Genomic DNA, 22,198 nt, shown 5'->3' on the forward strand with positions numbered 1-22,198 from the left:
TTAGATACCATGGAGAATTCCATATTCTCCTTTAAAGTGAGCAAGTACACAGTCTAACTATGCAACAAATGAGTCACTAACTATCCGCGCTGAATTATTTTTATCAGTATAGAATAAGAATATGAATCCGTGTCAGAGATCCTTTTAAATAATTGGTCTCTTGCCAGTCATTTATTTTTTCCTGGCTCTACGTATAATAGTTAAGCTTTCTGAGGAAAATACATTCTGGTATTAGCTTCTTGATAGTTCCATACGCTTGTATTTCCATAATTCCACCATTATAAAATTACTGGAAAACACATAAAATATACTTTCCATTGCTGAGAAAACTCAAATTAACCACGTGGGCATGAAAAGCAATTGACTCTTTACATATGTGTTTATATTATGGCCATATTTTCTGTGTGTTTTGGTTATCTGTATTTTTCAAATATTCTTCATCCTGTGTCAATTAGCAGACAGATAATATCTAGAGTTTAGTGTATGTCACAAAAAGGAAAGCATAAAATATTCCTCAATTGTCTTCTAGGATTTGATCCCAAATGTAATGAATTGTGCACCCATTGTAACATCATCCTTTTCCCACCACCCATGTTTTGAAGCAATGTATTCATAATTGGTTTGAAGTCTATATATTTTCCATGGGTAGTGTACGGAGTAAAATTTTAGAAGTACTTGCAATTTCTATTGGCTTTCACAGGCAGATTTGAGTGACAAGAAATAACACATTTGAATATATGAATTAAAGAATTGACCATTTCCATACCAGTTTTACTCAAGAGTATGTATCAGTGATCAATAATTCTAATCAATTTCACCAAGCACAGCAGGAAACAGTAGAATGTACCAGGTTTTCAAGTATGATATGATGATTTTTTTCAAAAAAATTATACGGAAGAATGATAAGAAGAGATTTATTCAAAGTATGCTCCTTTGCTAGTTTGACATTATTCTCATCTTTCAGGCAAATTGTGGGTACCATGCTGGTAAAAATCTTTCCCTTTTGCCGCAAACAATTCATCGAGCCATTTATTTACATCTTCGTATGAACCAAAGCACTGTTCAGAAATTTCATGACCCATCGATGCAAGCAAGGGTTGATTGGAAGGAGCCAAGTGTAATGAGTAAGCCGAATGGGGTAGAACTTCCCAGCTGTGCTTCCAACTTGTTGCGAACCAGTTTTGCTGTATGTGATAGAGCATTGTCATGAAGATAAATGACCTAACGTTGCCTTTTCTGGTATTCTGGTCTTTCTTCAAGCAGCGAATGGTTCAAATGGAACAAATGTTGTTGGTAGTGTTCAGTATTAAATGTTTCACCAGGTTTTAACAGCTCATAATGGATCACACCCTTCTGGTCCTACCAAATACAGAGCATTATTGTCTTTCTGCCAAAGCGATTCGGTCTTGCGGTTGATGTGGATGGTGTGCCTGGGTCTCCCCATGATTTTCTGCACTTGGGATTCTCAAATTAATCCACTTTTCATCCCCAGTAATGATAAGATTCAAAAATGACTTGTATTGTGCAAGCAAACTTTCATGCATGTTTTTGATAGGCGGATGGAGAGGTTTGCCTCTCCATCTGTCTTTCATTCAATTCGTGGTACCCTCTTGCTGGTCTTCTGAGTCTCTCCTATCTCTCGTAGGCAATTGGAAAAAGCTTGTTGGCTAACGCTCAATTGCTCTGCGAGTTGTTTTTGAGTTTGTGAATCATCTCTGTCCAACAATGCTTGAAATTCCACATCTTCGTACCATTTTGCCGGTTTTCTGTGTTACTTGTCTGCAACATCGAAGTCACCACTTTTGAAAAACCAAAACTATGGTTCACATGTATCTTGCAATGGAGCATGCTCACCATAAGCTTCTCAAAGTAATCAACATGATTCAGAAGCAGTTTTCTTCAAGTGAAAACAAAAAATTAATGCTGTACGGGAATTCTCTTTGTTTGGTATAAATTTTGACTTATTGAACACAGCAACACAACATTGGGCAAATACTTTTTCAAGTATTCTCTTGTGCATCTGACACTTGTTGATGAAACAACAAAATGGCATAAGTGTCAAATCATTATACCACAAACTACGAGGGTCATCCGGAAAGTAGTACCCGTTCGTGCCGCATGAAGTGCTGACGACGCGAGTAGCCGCTGGACGAGGTCAGATAGCTTCAGTGGCTTGTCTGCCTTCTCTGAGCCAAGTTGCGTGACGCTAGCATTGCCTGTGTTGTTTCTGTGATTGTTTACAATGTTTAAAAAAATTGAGAACGCCGCCAGTTGTGAAGTGAGGGCAGTGATTAAATTCCTCAATGCAAGAAACGTTCGCCCATGTGATATTCATCGCCAATTAAAGGAGGTGTATGGAGACAATGTAATGGACGAGTCGTCTGTTCGGCGGTGGTGTCGCAACTTCAACATGGGGAGGGGGAACACACACGACGATGAGCGTTCGGGGAGACCGTCTGTCATTACAGACCAACTGGTGAGCTCAGTTGACGAATTCGTGAGGAACGATCGGCGCGTCACAATTGATGACATCTGTGAGCATTTTCCCAATGTTTCTCGAACAATTGTTCATGAAATTGTTAAACACCATCTGCATTATGCAAAAATTTGTGCAAGATGGGTCCCTCGCGTATCTCAATGAGCTGGCGGCGAAGGACTATGCAGCAGGAATACAGAAACTTGTCACACGTTATGACAAATGCCTTAATTTGCTTGGAGATTATGTTGAGAAGTAGTTTAAAGTATCCTCTTTCAAATAAAATTTTTTATGTTTGTTAATATTTACTTTTGTGTCTTTATTTCACGAACGGGTACTACTTTCCGGATGACCCTCGTACATTGGTGCACCATCTGGTGTCTGAAATCCACATTTTATACTGGTGCCCTTGATATAACATGTATTGTGAATAGACGGTAGGGCAGCTTGTAGAATATACATGTATACTAATAGTTACTTATATAAAAGGATATTAATTTATATTGTGAATTATGAAGTGAAACTTAATGGGAGTGGAATGGTGTAGTTCCTATCCCAATGCATATGATAGTTTTTGTACTTTATGGTTTCTTCCTATCTTCTTTTTAAAATTGTGGTCAGTGCATGTGCATGGATATATTATTATTATTTTGTTGGATTACACTTTTTTACTGCAACTTTTTTCTTCTTCTTTCAGCTTGTTAGTGATGAGTATTTGGACTATATCGATAAGCAGGTATATGCAGCACATCGACTAATTTTTGGGAAGATATGTAAGTCAGATGATCAGAAGCAGAAGCTGACTTTGTCAACCAAATTATCAGAAGTTTGGAATGGTTATGATTTAGAGGTAAGAAAGGAAGAAATTCTTATTCCAGTAAAATGTTAAATTTACATTTTTAGCTGATAAGAGAATACATATGTAAAATAAAATTTGAGGTGATATGGTGGAGGGGACAATATATTAGAAGTTTCTTTGATGTTTTACACATTATTAAATCCGAGGATAACTTAAATAATCATCATCACCAGTAATTCAATACTGTGAGGAATTAATCGCTGTTCTCTATTTAGTTTTGATTTCCTTAGCCCTGGATACCTTCCCTTACATCCTTCCTAATTTGCCTATTATACTTGTCTCTTGGTCTTTTTCATGTGTTCTTCTAAATGAATCTACTGAAAATGTTGAATGTAACTCGATGAAATCATCCTGTCATATCTGTCTTAAAGAATTCTGTTGTTTACTGTCCTTATTTGTGATGAAAAACTCATCCATCAGCTTGACTGCAAAATTTAGGGTATATTTTTTCATACCTCTAGACAATTAGTCTTAAAGGAAATCAATTTAAATTACCTTTTAGAGGTAAGATACCCAAATGATCAGTTTGAAAATCAAGAAGGAATGTGTTATGTCTGATTCCATAAATGTAATTGGGTCACTGTAAAAAAGTAAGTATAGAATACAAGTGGGGCTGTATTAGTTTATTTTGTGGATTTTGAGAATGCCATTCATTAGAGTAACATCAGTAGGATTAATGTGAGTATTGCTTAACATAGGAGTGGATTTGAGGCACAGGTGACTTATTCAGAGTGTGTATGTTTCAAGACTACAAGGGGGTGAATGGTGGAAGGGGGTCAGGCTGGGCAGAGAAGGAAAAAGGGGTAAGACAGGGGTGTCCGTTATCACCTGTCCTTTTCTAAATGCACATTTAGTAAATCGTAAATAAGATAATGGGAATTTGGATGCAGAACATTTTGATTGGCGATGGAATGTCGAAGACCATGAGAGAGGGAAGAATGTTATTCAAGCAAAGTAGACTGCTGAAAAGAAAAAAGCTTGTTGTTTGGAATGAAGGGAGATAGAAAGTATGCAGCATTAGAGAAGGTTTTATTTTAGTGTTGGGTAATGAAATAGGGCTGAATTCCGAAGGAAGCTCCAACAAAACCCCTTGAGTCATCAGAACACGTGAGCCCTTACAGCATTTCAAAGGTGTAGTAGTCCATTGGGAGGGATTTATCCTTTTTTTAAATATATAATTTGTAAATCATCAAAATAAGGTTTTAAAATTTTTTCTCCTTCACTAAAATATTCGTATTTCCCAGCTGACCCCTAAAATTTGTAAATTTGAGGTTTTTATTATAGTAATTGTGTAATCTCTGGAATTATTTGAAGTGATTGTGGAATAATATTCTTGTAGACTTTGCTCCCATTTTTAAATTTATTTTCTGAATTTTTTAATGGAAAAATCATGATTGAATTTATCTTTTACAGCCTTCTCTGAATATTGTGAAGAGTTACCTGTCTGCTATTGCTTATATACGTGAGCATATACAATCTGACGGAAAAAATTCTTTGGGTCAATTCGTGGAAGGGCAGATGGTGAAGGGAACAGTCAAGTCTATATGCGGCTTGGGGAGAGCTTGTATTGAGGTTCATGGGATAGTTGGGGTGAAGGGGAAGGTGAAGCCATCTGCCATAGCCACCATAATGCCTCATCATTACAAAGGTGAGTTGTAGCTTGGTGGCAACTTAGTCATGCTTGCTATATGCTTCTGTTTTGCACTATACTAACTGAGCAATTAATTAATAATTTTGTGACTTGAATGATTTACTGTGGCCTGAAACCGATCAGTGTTACTTTTTCTAGTGGTGAATTGTCATTTCCATCTTGAAAATATTAAATATATATTTTCCAGGCCTAAATTTCCAAGATAGTTTGTTCGCAAAATTACTCTTTAATTAGATTTGTTGATGTCCACTTTCACACGTCGTGGCCGCACCTGTGGTAAACTTTGGAAGCCCATGAAATACCATGGAAAATGTCCTGGAATTTTTGTGTGGTTACTGTGATTTTTGTCTACATACCTACAAATTAGCTGTGGTTTTAGTTCAATGAAGGATGTAACCTTCTTCCCATTCTATGACAAACTCTAATTATTTGATTAACACACTGATGATGCTTAAACACTGATGAATTGAAGAATTCTGCATGTCCGGGTTTTCACCGCGTTGTTGTTTGAAGCCGACAACAGTTTCGCCGAAGTTTCATCCGGCGTCTTCAGGTCATCTTCGACCTGAAGACGCCGGATGAAACTTCGGCGAAACTGTTGTCGGCTTCAAACAACAACGCGGTGAAAACCCGGACATGCAGAATTCTTCAAGCCACCACCGCGAAAATCTACGCAGCCACTGATGAATTTAACTAAGAAATTCAAAACCCTACACAAGTTTTGTACACAAAGTTTTGATTTTCTCATAAAAAATAATAGGTAACTAAACTTAGAAACACAATGAAAGGACACTCAGGAATATGGTTGATGTTTCGACTGGCTGGCCGTCAATTTCAGAATGCAATTTTCAGGGGAAGGGTGTGCATGGTGTGAATGTAGTTTTGATGCGATAAACCAAATTTCAATTCTTTTTATTATCTAGAAGCCCATTGCTATTATAAATATTGTGTCAAGGCAGCGCAATTGTTCCCAATTTCCAGTCACCAGTTCTTGCATTTTTCATGCTTCATCATGTTGGGGTCAAAGTTGTTCTCATTCCACATTGTGTCATCTAATTTGCTGAATGGTCTCCTGGAGGGGTTTTTACAATGCATAAATTACCCAGATAACTCATAATTGCACAATATATTCATTTTGTGGATATGATCTTCAACAAATTATCATTTCTAGATTTAAAATGAAAATATGAATTATCATCAGGTATGCAATTCCTTAATTTTAATTCCTACAGTTAAATTGATGGAGTTCAAAGTCTTTTTCAATCACAGAAATGTTTTCCAGGCCATGGTAAGGGTAAAACTTTAATGCTATCTTAATGAAATGCTATGATATCTCATTTTCTTGGCCATTACTGTTTCTACAGGGTGCAGCAACAGAATTTCCTTTTTTAAAGGGATTTGGCTTTTAAAAAAGGAAGTTATGTTGCTGGACCCTGTAGGCTTTGAATGATTACAACTTACATCAGCCACTTCTTTTTTTGTTTCATTGTGCTATATCAGAGAAACCCATTAGTGTTGGAGACAAGGTTTCTGGTGTGGTGATGTTGGTGGATTATGTTGACGGTCAGCTTCATTTGACCCTTAAAACCAGGATAATGGAAGAGTTAAAGGCTGCAGGTTAGTACTCCTTAATAAGTTTACTTTTCTGCTCTAAGTTTTTACATATGTAGCCCTAAGTACCCTCTAATAATACCAATTCATGATGATGAGACTTTTTCTGTTTGTGGAGTATTTATTTTTAGAAATCTGAGGGTTTAAGTGGTAAGTTTGAACAGATTATTATCTTGCTTGAGGGCCTGGTTTCAAAACCAGATGATGCCTATGAAGATACTCCTAGCTTCACATGTCTTATGTGGAATTAATGGTGTCAACCATCATTTAGCGGACCTTCATACTGATGAAGAGATAGAGTTGATATGTCTCCCCCCACTTTAATGTTTTGCTAATAAAAAGGCAAAGAAATTTTTGTATCTGTGACATGACACAAGCTGCATTCAACCAATTTTACGCATGGGCTATGGCCTATTCTTTTTAAAATTATTGTGAACAAATGAAATGTTATTCCTATTATTATCATCACCCTGTTCCAAATACACCTGTTCTCCATGTCAGGGACAGCATTGTTAGCTAAAATTGCAGCATTACCCTTGTGTTTTAGCAACTAGTTTGTATCATCAGCATACAATTTTTTAATAAATCAAAAGAGAGATGGTACTTTTTTCCACACTTTATTTTACAAGTCGACCGGTTTCGTCGCATAGGCGACATCATCAGGTGATGTCCTGATGATGTCGCCTATGCGACGAAACCGGTCGACTTGTAAAATAAAGTGTGGAAAAAAGTACCATCTCTCTTTTGATTTATTAGAATGGATTTCCACAAAGTGAAGCCTGAAACCATCGAGTTTATATACAATTTTTTACGTAAACTTCTTTCAATAATGTTGGCAGATCATTTATGTTCAGTAAGTGTAGCAAAAGGCCCAGGAACTACCTCGGGAAAAATGGCCCTTTCTTTTTGAATATCCCTTATATTATAATAATCTGTGGATCTAATTGTTTGGCAACATTTCATGTGCAATATACCAACCATATTTAAGCTAGCTCAAATGCCATTGCTAGCAGTTTTGAATTACCATGCCTTTGTAAAATCTTAAGTTTTGCCTTTGCACTAAATTCAAAATGCAAACAGTTCCTTGTAGCAGTTAAACTTTCTCTCTTTTGGGTGAATGCCTCCGCTTCCTGCCTGCAGCTGTGTGTCACATTCCCTACCTGTGTCTTTGGGGGTGGAGATTATGAGTTGCATGCCCATGTAATGGGAGAGTTTCCCCTTCTTGCTTTTCAATTCTAATTTCCACATTATAGGATAGATTCTGCTAAATCTGTATGTGCATGTGTGTGTTGGTTGATAGTTTATATGTAAATTTGTAAGCGTGTGGGTTGAGAAAGTTTTTGCAGGAATATTTTAGCCACTGTGGGTATAGGTTTGAATGAATGTGTTTGTTTTGCATGTGGTTATATTTTTCTTTTATGGGTCGTGACCTAATACACAACATGCAAAATCGCCCCATATACCTTTGCGGTGGCTTCCTGGGTATTGTATTATTTAGATGCAGATGTTAATGACCAGTCAGTTGGACTTTTATACAATAATCAGTGAATTGGCAACTAAGATTTCAATATACATTGATGCCATTTAGTCACATGGTATGCTAATCGGGCCTTTTTAAGGAGTTGTTCCTTAGAAAAAATAATGGCTGTGTGGCGCAAGTTACTATGCAAAAGGCTGCAAAAATGATTTCTTTTGGGGATCCGGATGTTGAGGTGGCTAATGTACTGATTTCTTGCCATGAAGGCCCAGAATCGAATATTGATGGTGGGTGAATTTTTCAGTGGTATCGCAATGCCTACTTGGGGTTCTTTTCTTTGGGATTAGATATCTCTCAACTCTCCCTCTATTCCTATAACATCCTACTCATGCCAGATTATCCAACTATCTCTCCTAGTGCAAATGACCTCTTCCTGTCGGTCACCTCCCCCAAATAACTGATATTACTAAAGTAACTTTGGCCAAAAATTCTGTTGTAAACACTGGTTTTGTTAAAAGAAAGACTTAAAAGAAGTTTCAACAATGGTGAGGGGGGATTATTTCTCAAGAGATTCCCATAGCATCCAGCCTGTGAAGGTCACTTGCCAAGATAGACCACTATCGTTGTCAACATCTATGAAATTGGATTAGAATCAACATGGGAGTCTGGGATGTTATATTTTAATATAAAAAATAGCCATTACTTTTTCAATATGGCTTTTAGTATTTGGTTGCATTTCTCAGAGGATGAAGCACACAAAGAATCATTGTTATCATCCGCCATATTAATATATCTGAGGTCGTTAACTTAGTATGAATGAATTCGAATAATTCTCTTCAAATGCTAGGATTAAAAGAATTCTTCAAGCAATTGAATGCACACCGGAAGCACTTTTTTTTTAATTCTTAACTTGCAATGTTATTTCGATATTGGGTTTATGGTTGATAAGCAACTTTAACGAGGGTTCTAAGTTTTCGTCCCTATGATATATTATGGAAATATTTTATTATTTTCATGGTGCCATTATCTATTACTTTTTCTTTACAGCTGGTGGCTCTTTTGCTGTTGGAAAGTGTATTCGTGCTGAAATACTGTTAAGTACCCAAGATGTTGCTGTTGCTATAGTGAAGGGAAATATATGCCATGGTGAGCTGATTTTTCTCCCTGTGCGGACCCACTGCAATGATTTTTGTGGAAATGAAGAATCAGAAACCATCCTAGTGCCTGGGGATATCCATAAGGTCATCGTTTCTGGGTATGTCCTGGGAAACATACAATCCTGTATGTGTATATCTTGGATAATAATAGCTATAAGATTTTGATGTTGTACCATGAGTGGAAAATGTTTTGAAGTAATCAGTTACATATTATACAATTACCATATTGGCATGAATATTATGTGACATCAAACAGAGTAAAATCCCTAGATTCCTATGGGACTATAAAGGAAATATGCAAAGAAAAGTCTGCGGATCAGATTAGTATGTTACTTGAATCCATGGGAAATGAGGGACAGTGTTTTTATAGCATTGGAGGTCAAGTACATCAGTTTTTATCTTCCAAATATTTGAGTTAATATAATATTGCCACCACAACTAAGTAGTTCAATTTAAGGACATGTCATGTAAATAAAGAGCCAAGATCAACAATTCTCGTTAAAAAACAAAAAAAAGGTCCTGTTATATTCTGCAACACTGAAATTAATTTTCAAATGAGAAACGGAAAATGCCTAATTATTGTGGAAACATGCCTACCTATTGTCTAGTTATATCTACCGGCAAAAGAAGGAAAAATTTTTTATTCTAATAAAAATGGGTGAATTAAGAACTGAATTGAAATATTGAATCTATGCTTTTGTGTCTATTGGGAGGAACCTTGATTGAATGGAGGTAATTAATGGGTAGAAGTTTTGCTATGCTGGGAAATATAGGAGATGAATAAAGAAAGAAGCTATGCCTTGTTTGAGTGAATTCTTCTACTCTTATGAATATGGGGTGACCAATTAGAGATTATAAAGTAGGATATTGAGTGAAAGGGGTACTACTGGCATTTTCTTTGATATTTTGAATCTCACTGTACACATGCTTGCATATTTTTTTGATTGCCTTAATTTGGCATTTTTCTAATCACATTAGAACCATCAACTTCTCATTGTGCATAATATTTATCCCATCTTAAACCTGTGGATGCACCCCAATTACACTTTGGTTTTGTGTCTGATATTATCAGGAAGGAGAGTGGGAGAATGATAGGCCTAATAAAGAAGAAGGTGACCTTGCTGTCCAACTATAATGCAGGAAAAGTAGTGAGGAAAGTGAGGAAAAGGCCAGCATTGGTTCCGGGTCCCCTAGATGAGGCCTCCATTCTCCCATCGGCTGCCAAGAGGCAGAAGACTGTGGCAGAGTGTGAGAGGACGTTGGTGAATGGTGGTGGGGAGCTGAGTGGAGATGAGGAGTGTCCGGGGAGTGATGTTGGGCCAGTGAAGGGGGGAGTGGAGTCGAGGCGAAAAGTAGTGGACATAACAGAGCCAACCAGGGTCTCATTTGTAGACATGGAGGAGGGGACGAGAAGGGGATTGGATGATGTGGCGTGGGAGAGGCTTCCTCGGCTACCAGTGGATGAGGGATTTGTGTGGGATGTGGACATCCACGGCCTTTCATCTGCAATCACCACCCAACACGATGCAAGTGATGAGTCTTCTATGGACGAGCAAGAGGAGAGTGAGGCAAGTGGTTTTCCATTCTTAAATAAGTCTCAGTGTTGTGACTGAGGAAAGAAAAGATTTTCAGGGTTTAGATTTTTTTCCCATTGTCATCTCATTCACAGGAATGCATCCTGAAAAGTTGAAATCCCTAGATCATATTAGAAGTGTCTAGGAATTTGTGCCAATCAGTCAGTTAGTGTGAATGGCAATTTTCTACCATATCACATGTTTGGTCAGTACTGTATTTTTTGGTGCATGGGATGCACGTTTTTCCCCTCTGAATATTATTAAAATATGGGATGCATCTTGCATGGGAAGCATGGGGTAATGGGAATTGAGTTGAAATTTGTTTCTAAAACATATGAATTGCATTAGTATACATTGTAAACTATTATAAAATTTGTCATGTTGATAGACTGCATAAAACTTTTTGCTTGTTGCAACTCAATGACATTCTAATTTTTCTCTACAAACATTGTGCATCATTGTCGAAAGGTAATGAGTCACATCTTGGAATGAATTAAGAATGTAATCTATGTGTAGGTAAACTTAAAAATTTTTTTATTGTTAGCTTTATTTTTCAACTTGTAAATACATGTACAAAGATGTATAATAGGATGGTGGATGTTGTCCTGTTATATTTGCAGCAGTTTTTCTGGTAAAAATTACCTATTCTGTGCATTTTCTAGTACAAACATAGTAAAAATAGATGTAGAAAATGCCGTGGTAACCAGCTGCAAAATAAATGAACTTTAAAAAGAAAATTAAAACAGGCACCCTTTTAATTTTTCAATATCACTTAGTGATCATTCATTATGTCATATTTCCATCCATACTACAATCTGATAGAAAACCAAGACACTGGGGATTGAGATGGTGCGGGGGCTAACGTACTGGCTTCCCACCCAGAAGGATCGGGTTCAAATCCCAACGGTGTTGAATATTTTTCAGTGGTATCTCGATCCCTACTTGAGGTGCTTTGTGGAGGGCACTTTGAGTGCATACGCCATGCGTCAGATGGGACGTTCAGCTGCGGACCCCTTGGTGCCTTTTGTAAAGAGCAGGCTAATGACGACGCCGGGTTTCTCTCCACCCTTCATTCTCTCCTCTCCATTCCTAATGGTGCAAATGACCTCAGCTGTCGGTCGCCTCCCCTAAACACTACTACTACCCTAGACACTTCTTGAGCATCACCTCCTTCTAACTGGCAATGACTGCAAATTACAGTCGCAAATGCTGACTTCATCTTGTGGCTTGTGACTCTTTTCATCTGGAAAAGTAAATCTGGTCCACCGGGTACCAAGGATGGATGCCAGAATATTTTATTTTAGCACTGCAGTAGTCCTCTGCATTCATTACCAAGTGACATATAATCCAAGGAATGTTTGTGCTCTTAAGAGGTTATAGAACATTACTATTTCATCTCCTTTGCATAAATTATTCAGTTGATTAAGAGATATCTGAACCATATAAATTATTTGAATTTCAGATTTATGTAAATCCGGTCTGTGAATTTGGGGTTAAACAGTATTGAAGAAAGCTTTTGAATTTTTAAAGTGAATTTTTTTGTAGACCCTGAAAATTACTTTTTTCCCCTCTCTTTCATAGGTTGCCCATAAGGGCAAGAAGAGTAAGAATAAGCAGCGTGATGGGATTTTGCAGAGGGAGCAGGAGGAGGCTAGTGTCCGTGAGGCAGAGGAGCGCTTAATGGACCCAGACACATGCCCACAGACAGCGGACGATTTTGATCGCCTCGTGCTCTCTTCTCCAGATTCGTCAATAGTTTGGTTGAAGTACATTGCATTCCACTTGCAGGTAAGTGTGGCTGGGTGGGACACCTCGAGAAGCGTTGTTGCTTCCAATACTTTTGCACTTGTGACACTTGGTATTCCCTCATCCCCATCTTTGTTGCAAGAAGAGATGGCATTAAAGAACCCCGTAATATCAAACTCTGTAACTTTCGATATTCCAGACACCAGTTGGTTGAAATTATGGTTCTTGGGTAACTTCATTTGATTTGAGCTCACTGTTCAATCTGGAGCTATTGGGCTTATATATATAGGGACTGTCCCAAAAATAAGTTGAGTAAACCTGGAAAATTTATTGCAGATCAAAGTACAAATTACTAAAACTCTTCAATATAGGACTCTTGCGCATTAACACACCAATTTCAGCGCCTCTGCCAATTGCATTATTCTTCCTCTGGGAGGCACCCACTGGAGCCTTGTTCAGAGAGATCACAAGAGACTGCAACACAAGTAGTCTTCTAATATTCCAAAAGCACCTTGGCTCATACTTTTTCCATGACTAAATCTTCTCTGAGAATGCAATACCACTCTGGTTTTTGCAATGTTATACTCTTCTGCTAACATTCTGACACTCGGGCATCAATCAGATTTGAGCATGTCTCTTATGTTTTGTGCATATTTGTCGCATTGTGTCATTGATAAACATCTAGGGCATTCCTTGTCATCAACCTTCTCTCTACCCTCCCGGAACATCTTCTGCCAGCAGTAAACCTAACCTTGGGACATTGCTTCATCTCCATAAGCATCCATAATGACGGTCAGGGTCTCGGAACCAGATTTTTCTAGCATAGCATAAAATTTTACCATGTATCATTCTTCCATGGACCTTGGCATCATGAATTCATGATGCAACCATTGAACAGGGGTCCAGTCTAGCAGTGATCTACACACTCTAATGGCCCACAGACAACTGGCGTGGACTTGTGGGTTGCATTATTTTCCCACCACCTTTCCATGCATAAATTGCCCCACTCCAGCCTTCTGTATCTGCCGAAAAAAAATCATCCTTATTTTTCGGGGCAGACCCTGTTTTTGCCCAGAGGACCATTATTGAGAAGGGAAACTCAGCACTCCCTCCAGAACCTGTTGCCTCATGCACAATGAAGACCCCTTCTGACTTAATTAAACCAGAGGCCTTGCTAAAAATTTCTCTACTCTCTTTTTTAATTTGATACATTCTTCAGTGGTATATTTACTGAATCAACTGGTGTTTCACTGAATCAATAGTAACATTAGGGTTCCCACCTTCAGTTCTAGATATTGCCTTTTTCCTATAATATACCTGTGAGAGTATGGTAGAGCGTATTGAAAAGCTTAAAGGTTCACGTGTCAAAAGAAATACCAAAAAGGATCAAAGGATATTTTCAAAATTTGAATTAAATGCAAACCTATTCGCAGAAACAAAAAAGTCTTGCAATTTTCTGCGAACCTTATGTACTTCCGCATAGATCAATCTCATGTATTGGTCAACTTCCTAAGTTTTAGTAAAAATTTCCAATTTTTTTACGCATTTCATGTATAAGTTGACACTGGTGTTTTCATAAGAATCAAATGCTGCCAATTTAATTCCAGTGAATTAATTAGGATTGTAACTTTTAAGTTGTAAAGTTTGTTAAATGTATGTTTAAGTGATAATGCCTAAAAATAATATAATTTAACATTTTTAATGGCAATTATCTATTTGAAAATAATCAATATTTATTTTATTATTTATTATTACATTAATAGATTTTGAGGTGTATATTATAACTTGAAAATTTAAACCTTATCCTAGATGCCTCTAAAGACCTGGAACACAGAATAAAATTAACCATTTGGAGGCAGGAGTGAAAATAGGTGCAGAACTCATGAGTCGCATTTGGGGTTAATCAAGCTTAAAAATTATAGAATCATTATAATAGGTATGGCATGAGAATTAATCTTAAGTAAATGAATGAAGATGTGTGAGCTAATGGCCTGGAATGTGAAGATAGGTTAATTCCTATAGCCAATAATAAACAACTTAGAAGGCTCCAATAACATTAATATCGGTCAACCGGTGAGCATCAATGGGAAGAGTATAAGGATTGACAGCAAGAAGATTTCGGTACCATAGTTAACTACTGTTTGATGTTAAGTGCTATGGTGCTGATGTTTTATCGCTGTCAAGCCCTTACTATCCCTGTCGATGGCCACTGGCCGAACAAAATAATGTTATTGGAGCCTTCTAAGTCTCTTGTTATTGGCTATAGGAATTACACTATCTTCGCATAATAAAATTAAGGCAATGGGATTCTCAAGGAATCAGAAGTCTAGGTTGAACATTAAAGTTCAGGGGCGTAAACTAGAATAGGTAGAACAGTTCACGTATTTACGAAGAGTTTCGGGCAAAGGTGGGCAAGGTGAGAATTACTCGTAATTAAAAGAAGACTTGCATTAGGTAAAGATGTTTTAACTGTCAGTTGTCTGTCCAGGGATGCTACCTAATTACAGTTAGTTATAATTAGTGTTTTGAGCTCGTGTATCAGAGTTATATTACCATGTTTTTCTGGAATTTAGGGCATTTAACACTTATCTTATTTGCATTCTTTCATTGAACTATTTAACTAGTGTCTCTTGTGGCTGTAATATCTTACTTTATTCCTCCAGAATACTGAAATTGAGAAGGCCAGGGCTGTGGCCCAACGTGCTCTGAAGACAATCAACTTTCGAGAGGAGCAAGAGAAGTTTAATGTTTGGGTTTGTTTGCTCAACCTCGAGAATCTCTATGGGACCAAGGTGAGTGGCCAATTGTTATTTCCTCAATGTAGAGCTGTCTTATTTGGTGTTCCTCTACTAAATTGTCCTTAATTTTCTCTGTAGGAAAGTTTAGACAAAGTCCTGCAAGATGCCCTGCAAATGAATGATTCAATGAAAGTGTATTTCCAGATGCTTCAGATTTATTTGGACAGCAAAAAAATTGAGGTGAGCATAGAGAAAGCGATATTTTTTAAGGTTACATTAAGTTTCCAGTGAAAAAGTGCTTTGCCATATTAGTGATTTTCGTGGCACTGTTTGTTGTTCAGCCTCCCTTATAGAACCCCTTGCAGTATGACAAAGAAAGGGGCAAAGGTTTGTTGGCCTCAGGTTAGATTTTGCCCTTTTGGTACTGTTATGTTCTTCAAGGGAATATGGCTTATCCATTTGGAAACTTCCTCTACTTGGGATTTTTACCATACAACAAATAAATTATTAGCTATCTACATTTTGTTTTCTTAATCAGTGTCTTATGATGAAAATGAATTCTTATCAGCGATCCTTTTTCAATGTTCTTTCTTTGTCAATCTTTTTTTTTGCAGGCAACAGTTGTGTGACTGAAATGAAATGACATTAAGGCTCAAATCCAATTTATGAGTGCCCGTAAATGATATTTCTCAGCTCATAGATGTATTCTCAGACGTACATAATCTAATTTGTGTTAATTTGGATCATTCCACAGATCTGAAAAAGCAAACTGATGGTGTTGGTACTCATTTCTAGCTCCTTTAATCTTTCAATGGCAACAAAGCAATGCAACAATTTCAGAGCATAAAAATTGTTGCATTGCAATGTATATTAGTGGATGACTCAGTCTAAAGTTACTGTTGTGGCATCTCGTGCAGTTTCTTGGAATTTGTCAAAGGAACTTCTAAACAACGTAGTTGCAAGTGTGAGTTTCAGTTGTCTCTCATTCTTTGCTGATTCTATATCAAGCGTTGGCAACTTGCACATGAACAGTCAGCATCAAGTCATTCATATACATGATGATAGATGGCAGCTCCATTGTGCACAAATGACATATGATGCTGCATCGATAACTGAAATACAAGTAAGACATGGTTGTGATAGAAATAGATTTTTAGTCTCCCACCCTTTCCATTTCTTGTGATTTATTCACGGTTTTTAAAAATGGAAACTGCATTTTTTTATATTTTTCTGCCATATTTTAATGTTGGAATTAAATTATTTCAAGAACACAGAGCTATTATCAAGTGACTAGCAGAATGTATTTTCCACAGAAAGTTAAACCAATTATATGACCAGAAAAATCTAATGATTGGTGAAAAATGAATATTAACAAAGGATTGCCGATATGGATTCATATCTGTCATATGATATTGATTGAAATAATGCAGTAGATACATAGTGACTAGTGGCCTAGTACAAAAATGCTTACATTAAAACCTTAAACAATATTGACCACTTACATTTTGTAAAATCAAAATATTTGATGAAAGGTAAAATGTTTCACATTTATATTTGTAAAAAAGTATTTGGAGGATTCGAAGTATTTTTATCCTTTCAATTTTAATTAAATTATAATGTTGAGGGGCTAGGAAGAGAATAGCACTGTTAATCCACAAAATAGATAATTTCCAAAATTTAATCCAAAACTTATGATCACTACAAATTGAGAAGGAAACAGCAACCAACTAAAGCATATTTCCTGATATATTTCAACAAATACAGGTAAACATTAATACTGTGAGGAAAATCATAGAATAATAAGTAAAAAAGAAAGAGTAAACTAGTGAAAAAAGTCTTAGCTGGATGAGAACTCCAACTGGTGGACCCAAAAAAAGCATGTCAGAATTTCAATCCATCAAAGGATTTGATTAAGGGAAGGAAACAAGGGATGAATAAAACAAGTTTTGTAAAAAGCACTGTTTCAAATTTCATGAATTCAAAGAATATAGAACAGGACAGCAGTTAGCACTAGCATTCTTTATAAAGATGTGAAAATAACTTCATGAGAAATCAACCTGTAAGTAAACTATTAAATCCTGAATATAATCCGGACTTCCCAATCTCTGTTCTGTGTATGTATTGATATTATTACACCCATGTATATTATTAGACTCGTACACCAGCCACTGTATTCCTTGCGCATAGTCTTGCTTGACACTGATCATATCATCATAGGTGTAAATTATCTAAATTTTAAAGAAATTCATGGAAATGCAACTTGTGCTTGTATCTGCTTGCTGTGTCATAAAAGTGACCTGAAAAAATAGAAAATACCAAAGTATATAAATCATTTCTGTATATTGAATAAGCTCATCACAGTGAAGTAGATCCACCTCATAAATACTGGATGAAGAGTGATTAACTTGAGTGAATGCAACGATTTCAGTGTGTAAAAATCATTCACCTTGACCGGGATCCAAACCCGGATCCCTCGATACCCGGCCAAGCGCTTTAGCCAGTTAAGCTATCGAAGTGTCCTCTTAAACTCTGAAATTTTGAGGGCTCTTAAGGAACAAGGTGTTGTGATGGAATACTTTACATTTCCATGGGCATTCGTAGTCATGCGTGACGCACCTCAGTCCACAAGGTTAGAGCCAACACTTAGGCTGTTTTTACCTTTGACAAATTCCAAGAAACTCAGCAGATGCCGCAACAGTAACTTTTAATGGAGTTATCCAATTATCTGCATTTCAATGCAACTATTTCAGAGTTAAAAAACCATCTGTCTTGACCAGGATTCGGATTCACCTTGACCTGGACTTTCACCTTATCCCAGTCAAGGCGAATGATTTTTACCCTCTGAAATTGTTGCATTGAAATGCGTATCAGCGGATCAAAAGTTACTGTTGCAAAATCTCCTGCAGTTTTTGGAACTTGAATGAAATAGTCATTTGAATTGAACAGTGTTCGATATGTTGTGGATAGTGAACATTTCTTTTGTTTCCTTTCACCAAAGTAAACTCCCCTTGTGATCGTTGGAATATGACGGCCTTGCTTTTCAGGAACTGGATGCTCTGATGGAAGTGATGCTGAAGAAGTGCAGGACCAGGAAGGAGGCATGGGTGCAGGCAGGGACGATGTGCATGAAGTCAGATCGTGTGGAGAAAGCTGGGGAGCTCCTCAGGAGGTCCTTCAAGAGCTTACCAAAACATGAGCGTAAGTGCATTTGGATTCACTAACCCATCGATAACATTTGATCATATTTTGTATTACCTACGCATCTTGTTGGCTCATGATTCCGAGCGTGACTGCAGATGTTTTTTTTTTGGAACTATTAACCTCCTCTTTAAATATTTAATCTGACCAATTCCATGTTTTTTTCTAATGCATTTACTTTGTCATTAAGTGTATATGTACATATTACCTTGATCAAAAAGTTCCCGGAATAACCACCGTGTGGCGCTCCCATCGTTCCGATTTGAGTTCTGTTTTTTTTGTTAAATTGGTACATCTGTTGTTGATATTCCCTTTAAATCTTAGTGTCATAACTTGACATTTGCAAAAGTTACGTAGCCAAGAGTACATCTATCTCTGTGTGTGTTGGCGATTTTTTACAATTTCAGAAATGGATTTAAATTTGCAACAACGAACTTGTATTAAATTTTGCGTAAAAAACGGATTTAGTGGCGCACGGACGTTGGAAATGTTGGAAAAGTGTTTCGGCAACGATTCTCTAAAAAAAACGGTCGTTTACCAGTGGCACGAGCGGTTCAGAAGTGGTCGTGAGTCAATCGAAGATGATGAACGCAGTGGCAGACCATCGACATCGAAAGTCGGTGAAAAAATTGATAAAGTAAAAGAAATGTTGGTCAATAACCGCAAATTAACCATCAGAGAAATAGCGGAGGACTTGAACATTGCCTATGGATCCGCCCAAGACATTGTGGTTAATGATTTGGGTTTCCGTCGTGTAGCAGCAAAGTTGGTTCCAAGAGACCTCAATTTCATGCAAAAAAGAGACCGTGTTGACGTCGCAAAAGACATGATTTGCGAGGCTGAATCCGATCCCACATTCATCAAAAGGATCATTACTGGAGACGAGACGTGGGTTTATGAGTACGACACGCAATCCAGACATCAGGCAAGTGAATGGCGTTCACCAAATGAGCCGAGACCAAAAAAACCACGTCGTTTTCAGTCAAAAAAGAAGGCAATGCTGACGGTTTTCATGGATTACAACGGTGTAGTGCATCATGAATTTTTGCCAGAAGGCCAGACAGTAAACAAAGAGTATTATTTGGGCGTTATGAGACGTTTGCGTGAAGCAATTCGCCGAAAGAGACCAGAAATGTGGGCAGAAAACTCGTGGATTTTGCACCATGATAACGCACCGTCGCACAGTGCTATCATTATTCGTAATTTTTTGACGAAAAATGCAACAAATACCATCCAACAGCCACCGAATTCACCTGATTTGGCTCCCTGTGACTTCTTTCTGTTCAATCGAGTTAAAAAACCATTACGGGGAACGCGTTTTAGCAGCCGAGAGGAAGTAATGGAAAAATCGCAGGAAGCACTGATGGACATACCGAAAACCAAATATAAAAAATGTTTCGAGGATTGGATCAAGCGCTGGCATAAGTGTGTTGCAGTCGATGGGGATTACTTTGAAGGGGACAATATAGATTTAGATGAATAAACTTGTATTTTTAATTTTCTGAATAAATTCCGGGAAATTTTTGATCAAGGTAGTATATTCAAAGTGTGCTCCATTTATGCCTGTGGTAATCTGTGTGTAAAATGAAAGCCCCTATGCATCCCTTTGCAAAAGGGGAAGCTCTTGACTAGTATTTGGGATGAAATTTCATGAAGTGCAAAAAGGCACAAGTTTTGATATTACTGGTGCACTTTGTCCCTCAGAAAAAACATGCTGTCACACTGTTTGCAAAAGGGTCCCTATATGATGATTTGATTGAGCCTAAATGATGAGTAGTATATTAGAGTATGATGAGGTTTCTTTAGACTGAAGTGTAGGACAGTGTAGGTCAAATATTGGGTCTCTGAAGTCCTCATTATCAAATAATGTAGCTTTAATTTAAGTGAGGGTCAGTGATGGAGATGCATATAGGTCATTTAATATGGATCAGATAGCATTGGAAGGAAAAATTTTGCAAGGGATTTCATTTTAATAAGAAAAAAATCTCCCTTAAATATTCAAGGAAGCATTTGCATCGGTAGTAAACTGTATAAGTTGAATAATTAAATTTCCTGAGTATCATTACCTCGTTCAAAGCTAAAGCACGGATATAATTGTTGGAACTGAAAGCTGGTTATCCATTGAAATTGTAGGCAGTGAAATTTCCCAAAATCCTTTTCAGTTTAATGAAATGACAGTAAATAGAATTAGGGGTAGGGTCTTTATTACAGTTAAAAATTCTTGCCTGAGCTGAGCTCAGGTAGCTTGAGATAACAGATTGGGAAGTGTTTGAAGCTCAAATGAAAGTCCTGAATCCAAGAGAATGTAGGTATGCACATTTAACAGACCATCTGACAAAATGGTTAATTCAATATTATAACTAGACAAGCGGAAAGTGTCTCATTCCAAAACAGTGATCAGGAAATTATAATCAATAGAGATTTCAATGTCTCATGTATTTATTGGAGCACATGAAGTTTTGAAACATCAGGCAAAGACAAAGGTACCTGCTAGTCACTTTTACATTCTTTTCTGTTGATCTCCATACATCAACTAGTCACTTTTCCTAATAGGAAGGATAATATTCCTGATTTGTTAGTAATGAATGTACCCAAAAACGTCTCGAATATAGAAACCAATAAAGTAATGAGTGACCACAGAGCAGAAAAAAAACTAAGGTTTCCTTCTATGGAGTCAGAACTAAGTAGCCCAAAATAAAATTTTCCTTGTTTAAAAATAGGGATTATAATGGCTTACAGTGATTGTAAAGTAAATTTATAAAAGATAACACCTAGTCTAGATGCTAAAATGCAGAAGCTGGAAAATTGCTATGGTGTCAAAGGCTATGTCACACAAAGATAAAAAAATCTGAGGAAAAAAAACAAGTATCTCTGCAAACATCATGTATCTCTTGCGACAAACGGAATGAGCTCACTTGTGATTATAAGATATCTAGGGCGAATGTAAGGAAGGAATTTTAGAAAACATTAAGCGAATTCAATAGGAAAAGAGTAGCAGAAAATTTTAACAAGAATTTAAAGGATTTTGTCATATGTCAGAGAGGTTCAGGGAAATATGTCTACAGTCTTTATGTACGGACATTCTCCGGAATTTATACGTAGCCATTGTGGTTACTGTTTAATCGTATTGACATTCCACTACCAGGAGCACAACAGGTTGCAATAAATTAAATAATTGCATATATTTTCTGGAGGTATTAGCTTGCAGGTGTAGAGGAGTAAAGAAGTTGACTAATAGGCTTTTAATATTATGAGCTTTAATTTAACATTTTTACTGCCACAATAATTTTTATTTTCGTCCTGACATCTCTTTTGTGGTGACCTTCGTGTTAAAACAGTCAGCAAACTGCCATAATCGTGTGGAACCCTGTATGGCTTGTCCGATTCACACACCAACAGGGTACGTATCCCCCCTCTGTGACTTCCCAAGGTCGGATGTAGTATTGTGGACGCTAGTGTGTGGTCGTTTGGGTGCATATTGCGGGATTTGAACCCGGGCCGTCGGTTCTGAAGCCGAACCTACCTCCACCTTACCTCCTGTTGAACTCATAACTCATGATTGGCTCGATGATGCCCCAGTCCCTGAGCGCCTTTCCTCCCCGAAGCCCTCGGGGGTGCATCCCCCTACCCCATCCCTCACCGGGCGCGAGTGGGAGATCACTCCTCGGCGATCCCGATGAAGGTGCGGTCGTGGAAGGGTCCTGAAAGTAC

General features: G+C 37.4%; 1 protein-coding gene across 1 annotated transcript in view; it reads left to right on the top strand.

The window, feature by feature from the left end:
* Window positions 1–22,198, top strand: part of Rrp5 (Ribosomal RNA Processing 5) — a 96,263-nt gene that overhangs the window by 20,044 nt on the left and 54,021 nt on the right. Inside the window, exons 12-20 of the mRNA XM_071585385.1 lie at window positions 3,174–3,326; window positions 4,749–4,983; window positions 6,487–6,603; window positions 9,122–9,329; window positions 10,304–10,799; window positions 12,387–12,593; window positions 15,215–15,343; window positions 15,428–15,529; window positions 18,334–18,487. Coding sequence (XP_071441486.1) covers window positions 3,174–3,326; window positions 4,749–4,983; window positions 6,487–6,603; window positions 9,122–9,329; window positions 10,304–10,799; window positions 12,387–12,593; window positions 15,215–15,343; window positions 15,428–15,529; window positions 18,334–18,487 — 1,801 coding nt within the window. The remainder of the gene's footprint in view (window positions 1–3,173; window positions 3,327–4,748; window positions 4,984–6,486; window positions 6,604–9,121; window positions 9,330–10,303; window positions 10,800–12,386; window positions 12,594–15,214; window positions 15,344–15,427; window positions 15,530–18,333; window positions 18,488–22,198) is intronic.

This window comes from Hetaerina americana, unplaced genomic scaffold (genome assembly GCF_022747635.1).
Source record: "Hetaerina americana unplaced genomic scaffold, ioHetAmer1.1.p SCAF_2, whole genome shotgun sequence".
In the NCBI taxonomy this organism is placed as follows: Eukaryota; Metazoa; Arthropoda; class Insecta; order Odonata; family Calopterygidae; genus Hetaerina; species Hetaerina americana.